This window comes from Phyllostomus hastatus, unplaced genomic scaffold (genome assembly GCF_019186645.2).
Source record: "Phyllostomus hastatus isolate PE091 unplaced genomic scaffold, TTU_PhHast_1.1 phas_contig_210, whole genome shotgun sequence".
NCBI lineage: Eukaryota > Metazoa > Chordata > Mammalia > Chiroptera > Phyllostomidae > Phyllostomus > Phyllostomus hastatus.
In genome coordinates this window covers 654,327-672,210 of record NW_025333737.1, presented here as the reverse complement: position 1 = coordinate 672,210, position 17,884 = coordinate 654,327, and the positions used below count along the sequence as shown (strand labels likewise).

Genomic DNA, 17,884 nt, shown 5'->3' with positions numbered 1-17,884 from the left:
GCAAAAGCAGAAATTCTACTAAGTTTACAGTATTTGTTCAGTAACTGGCAAGGCTAAGAACTTGTGTTGGCGTTACCTACACCCCAGATAGGGAAACGAAAAAAAACTGTGTCACCAAGTCATATTCAGATCCCCAAGACTATAAACTACCCTATAACTGTCAGAATAAAAGGTTTCCAAACATTTCAATATTAGACTGTTCTCTATTATAGAGCCCTAAGATCTCCCTTAGTCTTTTCTTCTTCTGCCTCTAATGTTTTTCCAGGGTGGCTAACTCCTTTTAACATACTAGCAGGAAAAGGGGAGAAAAGAAAAAAAGCAGGACATGCATAATATGCATGGTTCTGGACATCTCTGGAGAAAAAACTGCAAGTCCAGTCTCTGGACTTGGCCAGAACAATCCTCTTCTTTAGGATACCAATTACCCAATCATATACCTCCTGCAGAAGCAAACTAGAAGCAGTTCCTTTCACATTCTTCAACTCTACTCATGATCATCAGCTTTCTAACAGCAGCCAACAGATTTATTCCAAGGAAATACTGCTCAGACTATCATCATTGGAATACTGAGACTAACTGCTACTATGATGATGGAATATGAGAAGGAAAAAGTTCCATAAGAGAGCTTTCCCTGGAAGATGATGAAAGTATTGTGACATGCTCTTAAAATACCAAAGACTGAGGGCACTCAAGAATAAAAAGAGCATATGACCCTGGCTGGGTAGCTCAGTTGGTTTGAGTGTCATACCAATATGCCAAGGCTGCAGGTTCAATCCCTGGCCAGGGCATATATAAGAATTAACCAATGAATGCATAAATAAACAGAACAACAAACTGATGTTTCTCTCTCTCTCTAATCTTTCTAAAATCAATATATAGCCTTGGCTGGTGTGGCTCAGTGGGCTGAGTGATGGCCTATGAACCAAAGGATCACCGGTTCAATTCCCAGCCTACAGCGCATGCCTGGCACAAGTGGGCCAGGTCCCCAGTGGGGTGCACCTGACAGTTAACCACACACTGATGTTTCTCTCCCTCCCTTCCTCTCTCTAAAAATAAATAAACAAAATCTTAAAAAAAATAAAATCAATACATAATTAAAAAAAAATAAGGATAAGAGCACAGGACTTCAGAAGCCACTCTCCAGGTTCCATGAACTTACTTAATGACAGACAAGCAAGTCTCTACTTTTTGTTTCTGTTACCTTTATCTATTAAGGGGAGACACTACTACAAATAGCCACTAAGCATTTCAGTGGGAAAGTGACAGGGATTACTGAGATTATAGAGCACACAAAATGGAATGCTATATAAAGTCCTAGTATTGTCCTATAAACATCAACATAAACAAACTCATAACAGGTATCATATGCTGTGGTATTTACACCTATGGGTAAAACAAGACAGACGGAAAAAAAAAACTCTGATGTTTAAGATACTGCTCCAGTATTATCAGAAGTTTAAAAAACTGCTTCATCAAGTATGAATAAAATAAAGCAGTTTAACTCCAGAACAGATCACCCTCAGCAGCCTTTGTAATGTAGGTGAAGTGGAGGGAAGAACTACTACTATTTTCCACATTAGAGGGAGCAAAAGAACCTGAATAATTCAATTCAGTTGAGCGATGAAAACCAATGTTATAGACTTTGGCCACAGGTCTGCAGAAGCATAACTACCATTCTACATAACTCCGCCGCCTAACAAAGGATAGGGGAGACACTAGAATCCTAGTAGGAGCTTTCCTGATGTGCCCAGAGACTTTAAGTTGCAAGTTGAGCATTCTCTCTAATAAAAACAGGTCCCACACATGCCAAAGCCAAACCAGAGTGGAGTCAACTCTCTGAGGTCCTGGATCCCTCAGTGGCGCAGTCTTCAGAAACCTGCCTAGGGGTAAAAAAATTCAGCAAGGAAGTCCCAAGCTGTTAAACCTTCCTCCACAATTTCCCCAGTTCCCTCTCTCCAACGCTGCTAAGTAGGTGACGGGGCAGGCCTGAGGACGATTGCTCTGTGAACGACACACCCCGGGGCCTCCACCAGACCCCAGCGCCCACTCCTTTCCTCGTCTCCTGACGGCTGAGAATCCAAGGGCTGTCTAACAAGACTGGGGCAATGGGGGAACAGTCACCTTCTCTGTAGGAAAGGGGGCGGAGGCAGGCACTCGAGTTGGACTGGTCCGAAGGGGGCCGGAGCTGGCTGAGCGGGACCCCACACAGACCCTGGGCTGGTTGGGAGAGGAGGACAGCCTTCGTCCAGCCGCCCCCACAGTTGAGGGAAGGGGCGGGGGCTCCGGAGTGCGGCGGACCGAGCGGGGAGGAGGCAGAGGAGGAGAGGGAGGCGGGGCGGGCAGGCCCAGCCCAGGAGCTGGGCGGTGCGACTTACCTCTGCTCCCGGCCTGCGGAGCCAGAGTGGCCAGGATCCCTCGCAGCTCAGACGCGGAGATTCGGACACGCTCCAACCCTTCCGCCATCTTCGCCGCTGCTGCAACAGCTGCAGCTACTCCACCACCGCCGCGCGCAGCCAGGAAACCACGACGGACGGGCGGCGCGCGCTCACCCACCTCCCACCCTTTTCCCCGCCCCCTCCCGCCCTCCTCCCCAAACGACGGTGGCCGCACTGGGAAGAAAAACATTCAGGCACTTCTGTGGGGAAGACTCCGAACGTGAGCCTGGGCGTGGGAGGCGGCCACTGCGCATGCGCAGAGGCGGTGTCGGTGGAAGGTGAGCTGAGGCTGGAATTGGAGGCGCGGCGCATTTGAGGTGAGGTGAGCTGAGGCCAGGCGAAGTCAGGATAGGCAGGCGGTGGCGGCGGTGGCCGCTGTCGTTGCTGTAGTGGTCATCGAGATTACTGGTGCTGGTCGAGGGCTCGGGTTGACAAAGACAACACACAATCCGTCCTCCTTCCCTCATCCTAGGCCAGAGTCTCCCACCACAGGGCTGGACTAGTGCCCCAGGCCTTTATTTTGAGACCTTAAAGATCTTGTAAGAGTAATTATTGTTATCCTCACTACCCCCACCCACTCCCCAAATGTGAGGAAGCGAAATCTTAGAGAACCTTACTGTATATTACCTGAGGTGATACAATTGATGAGTACCAGATCTAAGTATTCTCCTTTATGGCAAAGTACATCCCCAAACCTCTTGACTTTTTCTTTTAAAAGTACAATGTAGTTGGCTCTTGCTGATGGGAGGGTTTGTGTGGAAGTAAATCAGGAGGTATTATAAGTCGGTTTGTGAATTTCTGTACGATTGGATTCTTGGAGAAATTACTTGACTTCCCTGGAGTTCAGGTTGATTTTTTCCCCCATCTTTAAATCAGGAGACTGGTATTGAACTGCTTGTTCAGTGGCTCCTCTTCAGAACTGTGATGAAATGGCGTGCCCCAAGGCTGCTGCTTTCCTCCACCTGTTGCTCCTTCCAATCCCTGCAGGCTATTGAACCTCTACACCAGGGGTGTCCAACCTGTGACCCTGGATGGCTATGAATGTGGCCCAACACAGAATTGTAAATGTATTTAAAACCTTTTTTTTGCTCATCAGTTTTTGTTAGTGTTTGTTATTTAATGTGTGGCTCAAGACAACTCTTCTTCCATTGTGGTCCAGAGATGCCAAAAAGTTGGACACCCCTGCTTTTAAATAGTTATGAATTATTCCTTAGAGTGGGCCTAAAGGATTTGAATACTCTCTGATGAAATTCATTCAGTTCCTATTATGTGACAGACACTTGCCACCAGAAGGTTAAGCAGACATATAAAGTCAGTAAGATACAGGAAAAGATTCAATGGTCCAAAAGTAGGGGAGTGAAATACTACTCAGCCATAAAAAGAAGGGAATCTTACCTTTTACAAAAGCATGGATGGACCCGGAGAACATTATGAGTGAAATGAGCCAGTCAGAGAAAGCCAAGTACCATATGACTTCACTCATATGTGGAATAAAATGGATCTAGATTATTTTATTTATTTATTCATTTATTTTAATCATTACCCAAGGATATTTTTATTGATTTGAGAGAGAAACATCGATCAGTTGCCCCCCATACACACTCCCACCAGGGATTGAATCTGCAACCTAGGTGTGTGCCCTAACCAAGGATCATACCTATAGCCTTTTGGTGTAAGGATGACACTCCAACCAACTGACCCGCCTGGCCAGGGCAAATCCAGCTTATTTTTAAACTAACAAACTAGAGACAGACTCATAGACACAGAGAAGAGACTGACAGCTGTCAGAGGGGAGGCAGGTTGGGGGCCTGTGTGGGCAGGGGATAGTGGTAAAGGGATTAAAAAAAAAAGTCATAGACAGGGATAACAATATAGTGATTACCAGAGGGAAGGAGAGGTGGGGGAGGTGGAAGAGAGTAAAGGGGATATATGGTGATGGAAGGAGACTTGACTTGGGGTGGTGAACACACAATATGGTGTACAGATGATGTGTTATAGAATTGTACACCCGAAACCTATGTAATTTTATTAACCAGTGTATCCCCAACAAAAATCAAATAAATAAAGGGGAGTGATTTGAGTGGTCAGCACAAATGACAGTCTTTAAAACATAAGAGAGAAATAGGAAGGAAGGTTCAAAATTGGAGAGGACATTTCATCAGTTGGGGTTTTTTTTGTTGTTTTTTTAAGATGGAAAAATAATCTGAAGAAAACTTGTGTAAATAGGAAAAACACTGTTGCCAAATTAATGCAGTAGTGTCAGTGAACTGCAGGTGAGACATGCCAGAAGTTAAACCAGTTCAAGAAAATTTACCAGAACTTAGAATGAAAATATAATAATAGACAAAACTGTTAGAGGTAAGGATAGGAGACATGGAGAATGGATCCAGAAAACTTATGATCAAATATGAACTCCAGAAGGTGATAACAGAATTGACTGTGGAGGAGCATTAATCAAAGAAATAATACAAGAAAATTCACTAAGTGGATGGAAAATTTTGAATTTAAGATTTAAATTCACCCTGATGGATTAAGCACCAGCCTGTGAACCAAAAGTCGCTGGTTCGATTTCTGATCAGGGCACATGCCTGGGTTGTGGGCCAGGTCCACAGTTGGGGGCATGTGAGAGACTACAACCCATGTATCTCTCACACATCATTGTTTCTCTCCTTCTTCCCTTCCCCTGTCGCTAAAATTAAATAAAATAAAATCTTTAAAAAAAAAAGATTTAAATTCAACCCTCAGATTTAAAGGGCTCATGAAATATCAGGTAAAAGTAAATGAAAAGACAACCATATTTTAGACCTGTATCAAATGAAAGCTTCTGAGTTTAAAGAATTGAAATATGACCTTGGCCAAGTAGCTCATTTGGTTTGAGCATCATCCCAATACACAAGATTGTGGGTTTGGTTCCTGGTCAGGGCACAACCAATGAATGCATAAATAAGTAGAACAAAAAATTGATCTCTCTCTACCCGCCTTACCTTTCTCCCTCCTTCCCTCCCTCCCCCCTCCCTCCTTCAGAATTTCTCCTCCTCTCCCTCTCTTCGTGTCCCTTACTCTAAGAATCCATTTTTTAAAAATCCTTTTAAAATTTTTTTCCACTACTTTAAAAATTGAAATATGTGTTGACATGGAACAGTTTTCAAGTTGTTATGTTAGATTAAAAAAATGCTAGTTGCAGAATACAGAAGTAAACAAAAGTACATTTACAGCTGTGAGTATGGGAAACACAGTGTTTATTCTTCTATTATTATGTATTAATTACTGTATTTTCCATACAAACAACTGTAATCATACTTTTGTCCACCCCTGTGTGTACAGTATGGCTCTGAGTGCAGCAAAACCTATTTATTGCATATAAATTTCTATATAAATTTATCAAAAGCTGTGGAAGAATACATACCAAACTTTTAAAGTGGTTATCTTTGTGGAAAAGAGTCAATTTAATGGAAAAGACTGAAAGATCTATATATTTTTATAATGTTTTAAATGATTACAGTAGGGATTTGATCACATTATGGGAGTAATCAATAAAACAACAAAGCATATTTAGATAATGGGGGATTGAGGATTTCAGTTTCTAAAAACAAAAATTGGACAGGTCATGATTGCTGAGCATAAAGTAGTAAAACAAGTAATGAATAACCACAAATTTAAAAATTCTAAGCATTTGGAAAGTTTTTTAAAACACCAATTTTAATTAACTAATGGGTCAAAAAAATAAAACTAAGATCATGGGTTCTTTAGAAGTTAAGATTAATGAAAATATTGTACACAAAACCTGTGGTATATTATTAAAGCAATATTCATGTACTTTTATTATTAATTTTAATAATAAAATGGAAATTATAAGGAACATAGAAGAAATAAAATCAGAAATTAATAAGGGAAAAAGAACAGTACTTGATAAATAAATTGAAGAGCTCATTCTTCAGGAATAAAGTAGACATTAAAATAGACACATTTCTGGCAACAACTACAAAAAAGCTAAAGAACATCCTCCCAGATGTCTCATAAGTAATTCAAATTTAGCTCATCAATCTCTGATTTTCCTAAAATACTTATTTATTTGTCAGTCTTGTATCTCAATAAATTACCACCGAGACAAAACCCAGGAGTTCTCCTTGTCTCTCTCACTCGCCACATTCAATCCAGTATTAGGATCTGTCTCTTCTATCACTGTAGTGGACATTTACAGAATTCTTCACCTCAACATTCTCCTCTTTTCTCTTGAAAACTGCCCCTCACTCACAGAAATGCTTTCTCTTTTTGTCTTTCTCTTTTTTTCCTTCTTACTTCCTCCCTCCCTTTGTTTGCTTTTACTTTTCCCTCAGGTGCAGAAATTTAATGCAATCGTACTGTTTGGTTCACATCATCAAAGCCTTTCTCAATTTATCTTTTTTCCCTTCATTCCAATTTCCATTATGTTCCTACCCTCCCCACTTAAGTCATTGCTCTAATATGCTTGAAATATGTCCTTGGATACATGTATATTTTTAAATAATATATAGTATGTTATGTATGTATGTATTTTAAATGTACATTATTGATACTGTGTTATAGGAATCATTCTGTTTCTTTTTCATGTTTCTGTACATACTTCTGACTATTGCATAGTGTTGTCTTAAATGACCTCACACCCTTGGCCACTGGTCCTGGGCCAAGATGGGCCAATCAGAGTCCTTACCCAGAATTTTTTGAACTGAAACTAAGAAAGAAAATCCCTCTTCAGTGTGGAAGCCATAAAATGTAAAACACAGGAGCTGTCAGCAGCCATGCATCCTGCCATGTGGAACTGATCTGCAATGAAAAAGAATGAAGCTGACATGCAGAAAGCAGCAGAGGTGAGAAGCAATCAGAGAGTCCTGGAAAATCTCAAATCCCTGGTTCCAGTTGTTCCTGAAGGTCCATATCCCTACCCTTCCCATTGTTTAATTCTTCCTTTTGTTCCATGAGCCAATAAATCTCATCAGCTTTATCTCATGCGTATGCCAGTTCAAATTGGAGTTCTATCACTTGCAGCCAAGAGGCCTAATTATAATCTCCAAAATGTAACTTTTTCTCTGTGTGTTTTTTTAGTTGTGGTTAATTACAAATAATATGAAATATATCATCATAACCATTTTTAAATGTACAGTCCTATAGTGTAAATACATTCACATTGTTATACAACCGATTTCCAGAATTCTTTTCTCTTGCAAAACTGAAACTATACCCTAATGCTGTAAGTTTCCTGCCCTTTCCCCCAAGCCTCTGGCAACCACCATTCTACTTTCTTATGAATTTGACTGTTCTAGGTACCTCACATAAGTGCAATCATAAGTTATTGTCTGTGTCTTTATTTCACTTAACATAAAATCCCCAAGATTTGTCCATGTTATAGCATGAACATTCCATTTCGTTAAGGCTAAATAATACTCCATTATATGTATATATTAGATTTTGTTTACCCATTCATCTGTCAATAGATACTGAAGCCCTGGCTGGTGTGGCTCAGTGGGTTGGGTGTCATCCCACAAATGAAAAGGTCACAGGTTTGATTCCTGGTTAGGGCACTTGCCTGGCTTGCAGGTTTGCTCCTCAGTCAGGCCACATGCAAAAGGCAACCAATGATGTTTCTCTCCCTCTCTTTCTCCCTCCCATCTCCTCTCTCTGGAATTAATTAAAAAAAAAAAAAATAAGAGAGATAGTTGGGTTGCTTCCACTTTGGACTATTGTGAATAATGCTGCTATGAACCTAGGTGTACAAATATGTCTTTGAGATCCTCTTTGAATTCTTTTGGGTATATACCCAGAAGTGGAATTGCTGGATCTTATGGTAAACCTATGTTTAATTTTTTGATGGACTACCATGCTATTTTCCATAGTAGCTACACCATTTTACATTCCCACAAACAGTGCACAAGAGCTCCAGTTTCCCCACATCCCTGCCAACTCTTGTTATTTCCTGTCTTTGTTTGTTTTTTAAATAATAGTCATTCTAATAGGCATAAGGTAGTATCTCATAGTTTTGATTTGCATTTCCCTGATGATTGATGATGTTGAGCATCTTTATTCGTGTACTTGTTAGCCATTTGTATATCTTTGGAAATGTCTATACAAGTCCACCCATTTTTTAAAGATTTTATTTACTTATTTTTAGAGAGAGGGAAAGGGAGGGAGAAAAAGGACGAGAAACTTCAATGTGAGAGAGAAACATGGATCACTTGCCTCACGCACACCCCCAATCAGGGACCTGGACCACAACCCAGGCATGTGGCCCCACCGGGAATTGAACCAGAGACCTTTCAGTTTGCAGGACAATGCCCAACCCACTGAGTCACACTAGTCAAGGCTCACCCATTTTTTAAGTAAGGTTTGTTTTTCCAAAATGTATCTTGAGTGTTTATTTTTTTTCTACCTTTACTTTCGCCATCCAGGTCCCTCTTGTCTTTCATGTGGACAACTCTTAACACTACTTAGCTGAATTGACTGATACCACTCTTATCTCTTTCCTTTTCATTCACCATAACAAGAGTGATTTTCTGAAAATATTAATCCCAACATGTCACTTACCTGTTCAAAATTCTCCAATGGCATTCTATTGCTCTTAAGTAAAATCACTCTCCCTTACAAGTCATTGTCCCTTACAATCTAGACCCTGCCAACCAACTTCACTCTCACCTCTTATCACATTCCCCTTTGATCACTATTCTCAGATACATTGCCCTCCTTTTAGTTCCTGGAATATACCAACCTCTTGTCCTCCTTAAAGCCTCACCCATGTTTTTCCCTCTACCTGAAACACTTTTCTTCTTACTTGCCCATTCATCTTGTGGATCATAACTCAAATTTCACTTCTCCATAGAGGATCTTACCTGATCTAAATAAGGCCCCATATTATAGTATCCTATCACAACACTGTTTCCTAGTATCACCTATTGCTATTTGTAAATACATGTTCATTTTGGGATTACTTATTACACATCACTCCACTAGATCGTAAGCTTCATGAGGGCAGAGACAAGTCTATTTGTCTAACACTACTTCCCCAGACCAAACAGTATCTAACACATAGAAGGTGCTTAATATTTCATGACTGAATGATTGAGTGAACACCACAGATATAGAGTACTAGAAATATTAATATGTGTAACTTTATACTAATTTTAAATTAGACATTATTTTGCCCAAAATATGTTACTGAAATTAATTCAGGAGGAGGTGGCAAATCTATATTAAACCAGTAACCATGAAGTCACTGAAAAAGTTACCAGAGGGATATTTTTAAACTTTTTACTTTCTAGATTTTATTTGTTTTTAGAGAGAGGGATGGGAGGGAGAAAGAGAGGGAAAGAAACATAAGAGATATAAGAAACATTGATCCTGACCTGCAACCCAGGTGTGTGCCCTGACCGGGAATCAATGGGCTACCCTTTGCCTTTGCCTGTGGGAGGACACGCAATCAACTGAGCCACACTGGTCAGGGCTACCAGAGGGGTATTTATAAGGTAAAGACAAATGATTTATAGATAGCATGATTACTTGAAGAATGAACTATAAAATTATTAGCTGTAATAAGATAGTCTATTAAATATCTTATTACATGATAACTATGCAAAATTATTAGCTTTCATATATATCACCAGTAAGCAATATAAAAATCAAAGGAAAGAAATATCCCAAAAGCAACAAAAATGTACTTAGGCAGAAATTTAATCATCTATACAGGACCCAAATATACTATAAAAACTTTACTGAGAAACCTAAAACAAAAAGACTTCACTAAATTTTACTTTACTAAATTTACTTTCAATTTTACTAAATTGAAAGACACCTATGTTTGTGGACAGGAAGACTCTTTTTTTTATTATTATTTTTTTAAGATTTTACTTATTTATTTTTTTTAGAGAGGGAAGGGAGGGAGATAGAGAGAGAGAGAGAGAGAGAGAGACATCAATGTGCGGTTGCTGGGGGTTATGGCCTGTAACCCAGGCATGTACCCTGGCTGGGAATCGAACCTGCGACGCTTTGGTTCGCAGCCCGCGCTCTATCCACTGAGCTACGCCAGCCAGGGATAGGAAGACTCTTTTTTAAATGTAAGTTACACCCCAATTCATTTGTTCATTTTACAGTGGAATTTCTGACAACCTTAATAAAGGATGTCTAATGTCCCTTTGGAAGAATTATTTGTGAGAAAAGCCAATAAATTTTCAAAAGAGTAATCAGGGAAGAACATAATACAATGAACAACTGAAAAAGGAACTGGCAGCCTGATAAATGGAACAAAATATGAAGTCCAGATGAGCCCAAACATTAATAAAAATTTAATTTTGATAAATGTAATGTTTCAATGGAATAAGATGATTCAGCCAGTAATGGTGTGGTAAAGATTCATGGAAGAATAAGTGTCCAATAGATATACAGGAAAAAATGTTCAATCACTGTTTAAAGAAAACGAAATTCTAACTACTAGACATTTCATTAAATTGACAGATAAAAATGATATCGCAAAGATGAAGGAAAATGGACATTCGTTGCAAACTGCTGTTGGGAGTATAAAATGGGATAATCTACAACTCTTCTGGAGATCAATTTGGTAGTGGGGGTGGGTATCAAATATCTTAGATGTGTGCATGCCTTTTGATGCAAAATACCATTTAGTGGGATCTACCCAAAGCATGTATGGAGATACACAAAGATCTTGCAACAACGCTATTATTCACTACATCATTATTATAGCCCCACCAAAATCTAAATGTTCAACAATAGAGTTATGTAAAACTACAGTTGTTGTTTTTTTAAAAGAAGAAGTACTATTAAGCCCTGGCTGGCGTAGCTCAGTGGATTGAGCGCGGACTGGGAACCAAAGTGTCCCAGGTTCAATTCCCAGCCAGGGTACATGCCTGGGTTGCAGGCCATGACCCCCAGCAACCGCACATTGATGTTTCTCCTTCTCTCTCTGTCTATCTCCCTCCCTTCCCCTCTAAAAATAAACAAATAAAATCTTAAAAAAAAAAAGAAGTACTATTAAGCCATTTTAAAGGTTGTATAAACCCTACCCAGGTAGCTTAGTTGTTTTACAGCACCATTCCAATACACCAAGGTTGTGGGTTCAATCCTTGATCAGGGCACAACAAGAGTCAAGCAATAAATAAGTGGACAACAAATCAATATTTCTATCTCCCTTTCTCTCTCTAAAAACAATAAATTGTTTAAAATTTGCATAAATATACCTATTGATAAGCAAAGATCAATATTCATAATACTTTTTTAAAAAAGTCACCAACCTGTCAAGTTTTGTTTGCATATATATGTGAGTCTGGAAAGATAAACACCGGAGCTTAGAAAGCAATTGTGTTTGGGGAGGAAGATTAAATTCTGTTTTTCTATTGACCATGCATTGCTTTTGCTAGTTAGTTAATAAGAAAAAACAAAGAGAAGTGTTATGGTTAAATGCTACAATAAAAGTACTGAAAATGGAGGCATAATACAGTTACTGAAAATTATAATTATGAAAACTTTGAAGAAATTAAGCCAAATGGAGGAGTAAACAAAATGTTATTTTTTGCTTTGTCACATAAAGTATGTATATTGAAAAAAATGGAAACAGAAAATTATCATAATTTACTATGATAGGATTGTAGGAAATTTTTCATTGTTAAATACTTTTTTGAAATAAAAATTTATAAGCCCTGGCTGGCATAGCTCAGTGGATTGAGCGCGGGCTGGGAACCAAAGTGTCCCAGGTTCGATTCCCAGCCAGGGTACATTCCTGGGTTGCAGGCCAGAACCCCCAGCAACCACACATTGATGTCTCTCTCTCTCTCTCTCTCTCTCTCTCCCTCTCCCTCCTTTCCCTCTCTAAAAATAAATAAATAAAATCTTTAAAAAAAATAAAATAAAAATTTATAGAAGATTTTGAATGCAGTTCTTTACAATGATGGAAATATCAAGTGATGGATGATATGGGTAAGAGGTGAAATTTAAGCCTTCCATACTCATCACCAATTACTTCCTATAAAGCTTCATCAGAAAAAAAAAAAAAAAAACAACCTTGTATTTACTAAGAAACTCAGCTTCAAGATAAGTTGCCTTCTATACAATGATTCTGGAGCCATAGTAATGGAGACAGTTCCCACATTAACATGACAGGCCCAAGGCCTATTTTCGTATGTTAGGCATATTCTTGTATTTTTAAAATATTTTTAGAGTAGTTTAAATTTCGTATCAAAATTGATCCAGAGGTAGAGATTTCCCATAAGCCTCCCTGCTCCACACATGCATAGCCTCTCTCATTATCAACATCTCTCACCAGAAAGGTACATTTGTTATGGTTGAACCTACATTAACACATTACTACCTCAAGTCCATAGTTTACACTGTAGTTCACACCTATATATTCTATGGAGCTGTTTTGCATTTTCAATACCTTTTCAATGAACACATCTTGGACTTCGCTTTTACCCCTTTTTTATTCCCAGGTTTCAGAACCATGTGTGCTCAGTACTGCATCTCCTTTGCTGATGTTGAAAAAGCTCATATCAACATTCGAGATTTTATCCACCTCACACCAGTGCTAACTAGCTCCATTTTGAATCAAGTAACGGGACGCAATCTTTTCTTCAAATGTGAACTCTTCCAGAAAACTGGATCTTTTAAGGTAAAAATCCCTTTTGATAGTGTGTCATGTATCTTTTCAACCCCTTTTCATATATTAAATTTATTTGATCCTCCTGACTACCCAGTGAGGTAGACAGAATTCATGTTTTTATAGCTGAAGAAAGGAAACTAGTTTTCCTTTGATCAACTTCTAGTTACTCAGCATCAAATGTTGAGGAGCCACTTTTACACAATCTCAGCACTGATTATAATTAGGGTGATATAGTTTACTGACTAAACTTGGACATGAGAATGAAAGAGGGAACTTCTAGTGATTAAACAGAGACAGCAGACTCTAGATTGTTGCAAGGCAAGATGGGCACGTGTGACTACTGCATAACCTAGTGTAAGCACTCACTTGGTGTCAACTTGCTATTCATTGTTACCTTATTCTGAATATAAAATGTCTAAACCCAACTAAATCCTCGTGTAATCTTATTACACAAACTATGTCAGTGTCTTTCCTATGCAAAAAGATAAGACTTCTGTTGTTGACTCATTACCTGGATTTCCTAACCATTAGTTGAACTTTAAGATCCTTTCAGGTAAAAATCTGAGAGCTGCATTTAGTACTGTGTCAGCACCTGTGAAGTGGTAGCTCTAGGACTTCAAGAATCTACCTTTCCTCCCTCCCATCAACTGAAAGCTTTTATACTAAAACAGGAAAAAACTTTCCATTCTCTCTTGCCCTTTGCTTCTGCCATGGCTTATTGGGCACATATACAGTAGGCCTTGTCCTACAACCACCTTGCAGGGAAAGACAGGCTGGTCAACAAATAGGCTTACAAGGACTGTCTTAAGAGAGAGTCTTAAGAGAGGCCCTTTTCAAAGTGCCGTGAAAGAACAGAGAATGAAGTAACTTATTTTGGAGATCAAGGAAGTTAACATGTTTGATCCAAGCTTTACAGGATGAGTACTTTTAACCAAATCATGGAGAGAGTGAAAATACTACAGGTAGAGTATGAGCATGCTTAGAGGTACAGGAGTGTGAGCTAACCTGGTAGGAGGGAAACTAGAAGCAAATTCGGATGGCTACAACACTGAGAGGGGCAGTACATGTGTTTGAAAGGCTGCATGCAACTTGTACAAAAAAAAAGGCAAAGAAAAAGATAACCTTTGTTTTTAAAAGATCACTTTCATAACCTAGTGGAATATTAGAGGAGAATGATCCTTAAAGTGGGATCAGTTGAGGTTTGGTAACATGCAAGCAATGAAGCCTCACCAATATAGTGGCAAAGAGACACACGTGAGGTATTCAGGAAGTAGAATTGGATAAGATTTAGTGATAGACTGGATGTATGGTATTAGGAAGAGAAAATCTAGTAAAGCTCCTTGGTTTTTTTAAAAGAAACTTTAATCAAATACATACATTTTACTTTCTTCTTTTTCTAGATTCGTGGTGCCCTCAATGCAATCAGAGGTTTGATTCCTGCCACTTCAGAAAGGCCCAAAGCTGTTGTTACTCACAGCAGTGGAAATCATGGCCAGGCTCTTGCCTATGCTGCCAAATTGGAAGGTACTTGATTTCTCAGGGTATTGGGTAGGATCATTAGAAGTGGAAAAGTATCCTTACTTTCAGTGAGATTGATGATAGCTGTGGGAAGAAGTAAATGAGTATGTATCTGATCACAAGAGACTCAACAGAAACTTCTATCCTAAATTCTCCAGATTTGTACTAACTGAATGTGTTTCCCCATCTCAGGAATTCCTGCTTATATTGTGGTGCCTCAGACAGCTCCCAACTGTAAAAAACTGGGAATACAAGCCTATGGAGCCTCTATAGTGTTCAGTGAACAGAGTGATGAGGTGAGAGAGCAATGTTCAGTAACACCTTCAGTTTTCACTGTCAAATGAAACTTCCTATCTTATCAGGTATTCCTTTTCACTATTTTCCCTTTATCTCTAAATATTAGCATGCCCAACCTTTTCTCTATCTACACTTACTCAAATGATCTTATTAGTCTCATAGTTCAAAATACTGCCCACCTACATGCTAACTCAAGCCCTGACCTTTGCCTTTAAACCACATGTGTGTATCCAACAGCTACCCAGTGTTCGTTCCCTCTGGGATGTCTTAATTAGGCATCTCAAACTTGCTGTGTCTAAACCCAAACTGATTTTATTCACCCTCTACTACACTTCAGCCAGTTTCACCCATCTCAGTAAATGGCAACTTTAATCTTTCGAAGTTGCTAAAAGAAAAAAAAAAGTTGGAGTCATTTTGGTAACTCTTTTGCACCCCACATCCAAATCTTAGTTCTACTTTCAAAATATTTCCATAATCCAACTACTTCTAACTTTACCTAAGCCTTTACCATTACTATGTAGATTAAGTAGCCTCCTAACTGGTCTCTTGTTTCTACCCTTCTCCCATTAGTCTGTTTTCAAAGAGCAACCAGATCTATCCACTCACTTAGAACTTGTCTTGTCGGCCCCAAATCCTCCAATGGTTTCCCACCTCATCCGCAGTGGGAACCGAAGTTCTTCCAGCCACCTAAGGCCTAAATGAATTAGCCCATTTCCTATCTTTCCGATCTCATCCTACAGTTATCCTCCCCCAAACACTCCATGCCAACCACTTAGCAATCTCAGAAAGGCTAAGCACTCTACTTTGTAGTCTTAGCACTTGGAATTACTTTCACTGAAATATTCTAGATAGCAGGTCTGATTCACATCTATTAAAATGGCACTTTACCAGAGGGGCCCTTCCTAAGTATCCCGTATAAATGAACTTTTCTCCATAGCATGTAGACATAGCATTTGTTTTACTTACATATCCCAGTCCTCCCCACTGTCAGCACACAACTCCCTTTGGCACAGGGACTGTTTTGTTCAGTTATGTCCCCAGTGCCCAGTCTCAAAAATGGAGGTGGCCAATAAAGCATTAAATGACTGAGTCTAACTTGTTGGAAACACTATTAAATACAAATCAAATAAGCTAAATGTACTTCCAGGCCAGAGAAAAAGTTACAAAACAAATTATGGAAGAAACGGAAGGCATCATGGTACATCCCAACCAGGAGCCTGCAGTGATAGCTGGGCAAGGGACAATCGCCATGGAAGTGCTGAACCAGGTAAGCCTCGTCAGTTCTTACTGGGCTACTGGTAAATCTGATGTTTGGCTGTAGAATCAACTATTTGCTATGTACATAGAAAACTGTTTTTCAATAGACCTATTTATACTTTACATTCTTCTCACTAAAGGTTCCCTTGGTAGATGCACTGGTGGTACCTGTAGGAGGAGGAGGAATGGTTGCTGGAATAGCAATTACAGTTAAGGTGAGAAAACAACTCCTGGAAGACTCCCCACGTTAGGCACAGAGGATTTTATTTCCCATCACAGTACACTGTGGCACCTGCTTAACATTTCCCCTAAATTGCTGTTCCTTCCCATCAATTCTTAGCACTTGAGATGGAAGACCCTTTTCCACCTCACTACCCTTTTCTTAATCTGAGACTTTACAGCACAAAAGCAATTACAATGAGTAGCAGCCTATCCCAGTCCTTCCCCTGAATTCCTTCTCACCAACCTTCTATCCAAGCCAGGGGCTGTTTTCCCAAGTTACCAATAGAACCAGATGTGATCTAGGCAACTGAAGGCCATTACTAGGCACACAATTTAAAGTGCTTTACAGTCATGTTTTCATTACGTATCACAGAAAAGGCTCTTGCTTGGTTAGAAATGTGTTACCTGTACTGCCTCTTTTACTGCAGGCATGTAGGCAAAACACGTGGCTGGTGGTGATATGTCTAACATTCCTCTTCGCAGGCACTGAGACCTAGTGTGAAGGTATATGCTGCTGAACCCTTGAATGCAGATGACTGCTACCAATCCAAACTGAGAGGGGAACTGACCCCCAACCCCTACCCTCCAGAAACCATAGCAGATGGTGTCAAATCTAGCATTGGCTTAAACACCTGGCCTATTATAAGGGACCTCGTGGATGATGTCTTCACTGTCAGAGAGGATGAAATTAAGGTGAGGATCCAACAGGAAAGAAAGTAACAAAAAGAATGGAATAACTTTTTAACCAAAAGATACTTCTCTTATAAGTAGCAACTCATCCACTGGGGACTTGACTCATGACATGGGGGAGGGTACCCTAGATATTGGGACAGCCCTCAACACTAGCAGAGTTAGAATGAAAAAAACACAGCTCTTCACTGGCAAGCATGTATGTATATACATGTATTAATTAGGCTTTAATTGAAAAGGCCCACCAACTAGGCTCCCCTCCCCCATTTCACTAATTATTACTCCCTTCTCTGCCAACAGTATGCAACCCAGCTGGTGTGGGAGAGAATGAAACTGCTTATTGAACCTACAGCTGGTGTTGGAGTGGCTGCTGTTCTGTCTCAGCATTTTCAAACCATTTCCCCAGAAGTAAAGAACATTTGTGTTGTGCTCAGTGGTGGAAATGTAGACTTAACCTCTGTAACTTGGATGAAGCAGGCTGAAAGGCCAGCTCCTTATCAATCTGTTTTTGTTTAATTTATCCATAAGGAAGAAATGGGTTTCAATGTCTCCAGACACTTGTTAATGTTGTTTCCTAGTCACTGTTAAGTTCCCATCTTAAACAGCTTTCAAAACCCTAATGGAGAGTGTGTATTTCAGTAAGATTTAATAGTTTTTTTTTATGAAGTAGCAATCAAAAAACACCCATACTTAACTGAGACACCTTATCAAGGCCAAGAAAAACCTTTTGCAAAAAGGGACAGCAGACTTCTAGGCTGAAGTAGACACAAACTTTGCCCAACTACAACCTGTAGATTCCCATCCCTAGGTTGCTAACTAGTAGCAATGA

General features: G+C 39.6%; 2 protein-coding genes across 12 annotated transcripts in view; one reads left to right on the top strand and one right to left on the bottom strand.

Moving 5' to 3' along the window:
• SMG6 (SMG6 nonsense mediated mRNA decay factor) overlaps positions 1-2,569 on the bottom strand; it is a 222,741-nt gene extending 220,172 nt beyond the window's left edge. The window contains exon 1 of one of the 2 annotated variants that reach the window (XM_045836380.1): positions 2,376-2,569. In XM_045836380.1, coding sequence (XP_045692336.1) covers positions 2,376-2,463 — 88 coding nt within the window. In that variant the 5' untranslated portion in view covers positions 2,464-2,569. Of the gene's footprint in view, positions 1-2,121; positions 2,273-2,375 lie in introns of those variants that run through there. The other variant, XM_045836381.1, reaches the window with a different exon arrangement.
• Positions 2,570-2,642: 73 nt separating this feature from the next.
• SRR (serine racemase) lies at positions 2,643-17,582 on the top strand. Of its 10 annotated transcripts, XM_045836373.1 has the most exons (10): positions 2,697-2,752; positions 3,312-3,496; positions 7,171-7,343; positions 12,902-13,080; positions 14,472-14,595; positions 14,782-14,885; positions 16,034-16,153; positions 16,284-16,358; positions 16,849-17,058; positions 17,356-17,582. In XM_045836373.1, the coding sequence occupies exons 3-10, from the start codon at positions 7,244-7,246 to the stop codon at positions 17,569-17,571; spliced, it is 1,128 nt and encodes a 375-aa protein (XP_045692329.1). In that variant the 5' UTR covers positions 2,697-2,752; positions 3,312-3,496; positions 7,171-7,243; the 3' UTR covers positions 17,572-17,582. The 10 variants fall into 10 exon arrangements, with proteins under 10 accessions (XP_045692333.1, XP_045692328.1, XP_045692327.1 ...); XM_045836377.1 differs by lacking the exon at positions 3,312-3,496 and having other exon boundaries at positions 2,643-2,752; positions 7,171-7,282; XM_045836372.1 differs by lacking the exon at positions 3,312-3,496 and having other exon boundaries at positions 2,643-2,752.
• Positions 17,583-17,884: the final 302 nt, after the last annotated feature.

Excerpts from the sequence above, each read along its gene's own strand:
- SRR (XM_045836372.1), top strand. The coding sequence starts at position 7,244 with ATGAAAAAGAATGAAGCTGACATGCAGAAAGCAGCAGAGGTGAGAAGC. Across the intron at positions 13,081-14,471 it reads AGAAAACTGGATCTTTTAAG|ATTCGTGGTGCCCTCAATGC; the intron begins GTAAAAATCCCT and ends TTCTTTTTCTAG. Across the intron at positions 16,359-16,848 it reads GAATAGCAATTACAGTTAAG|GCACTGAGACCTAGTGTGAA; the intron begins GTGAGAAAACAA and ends TCCTCTTCGCAG.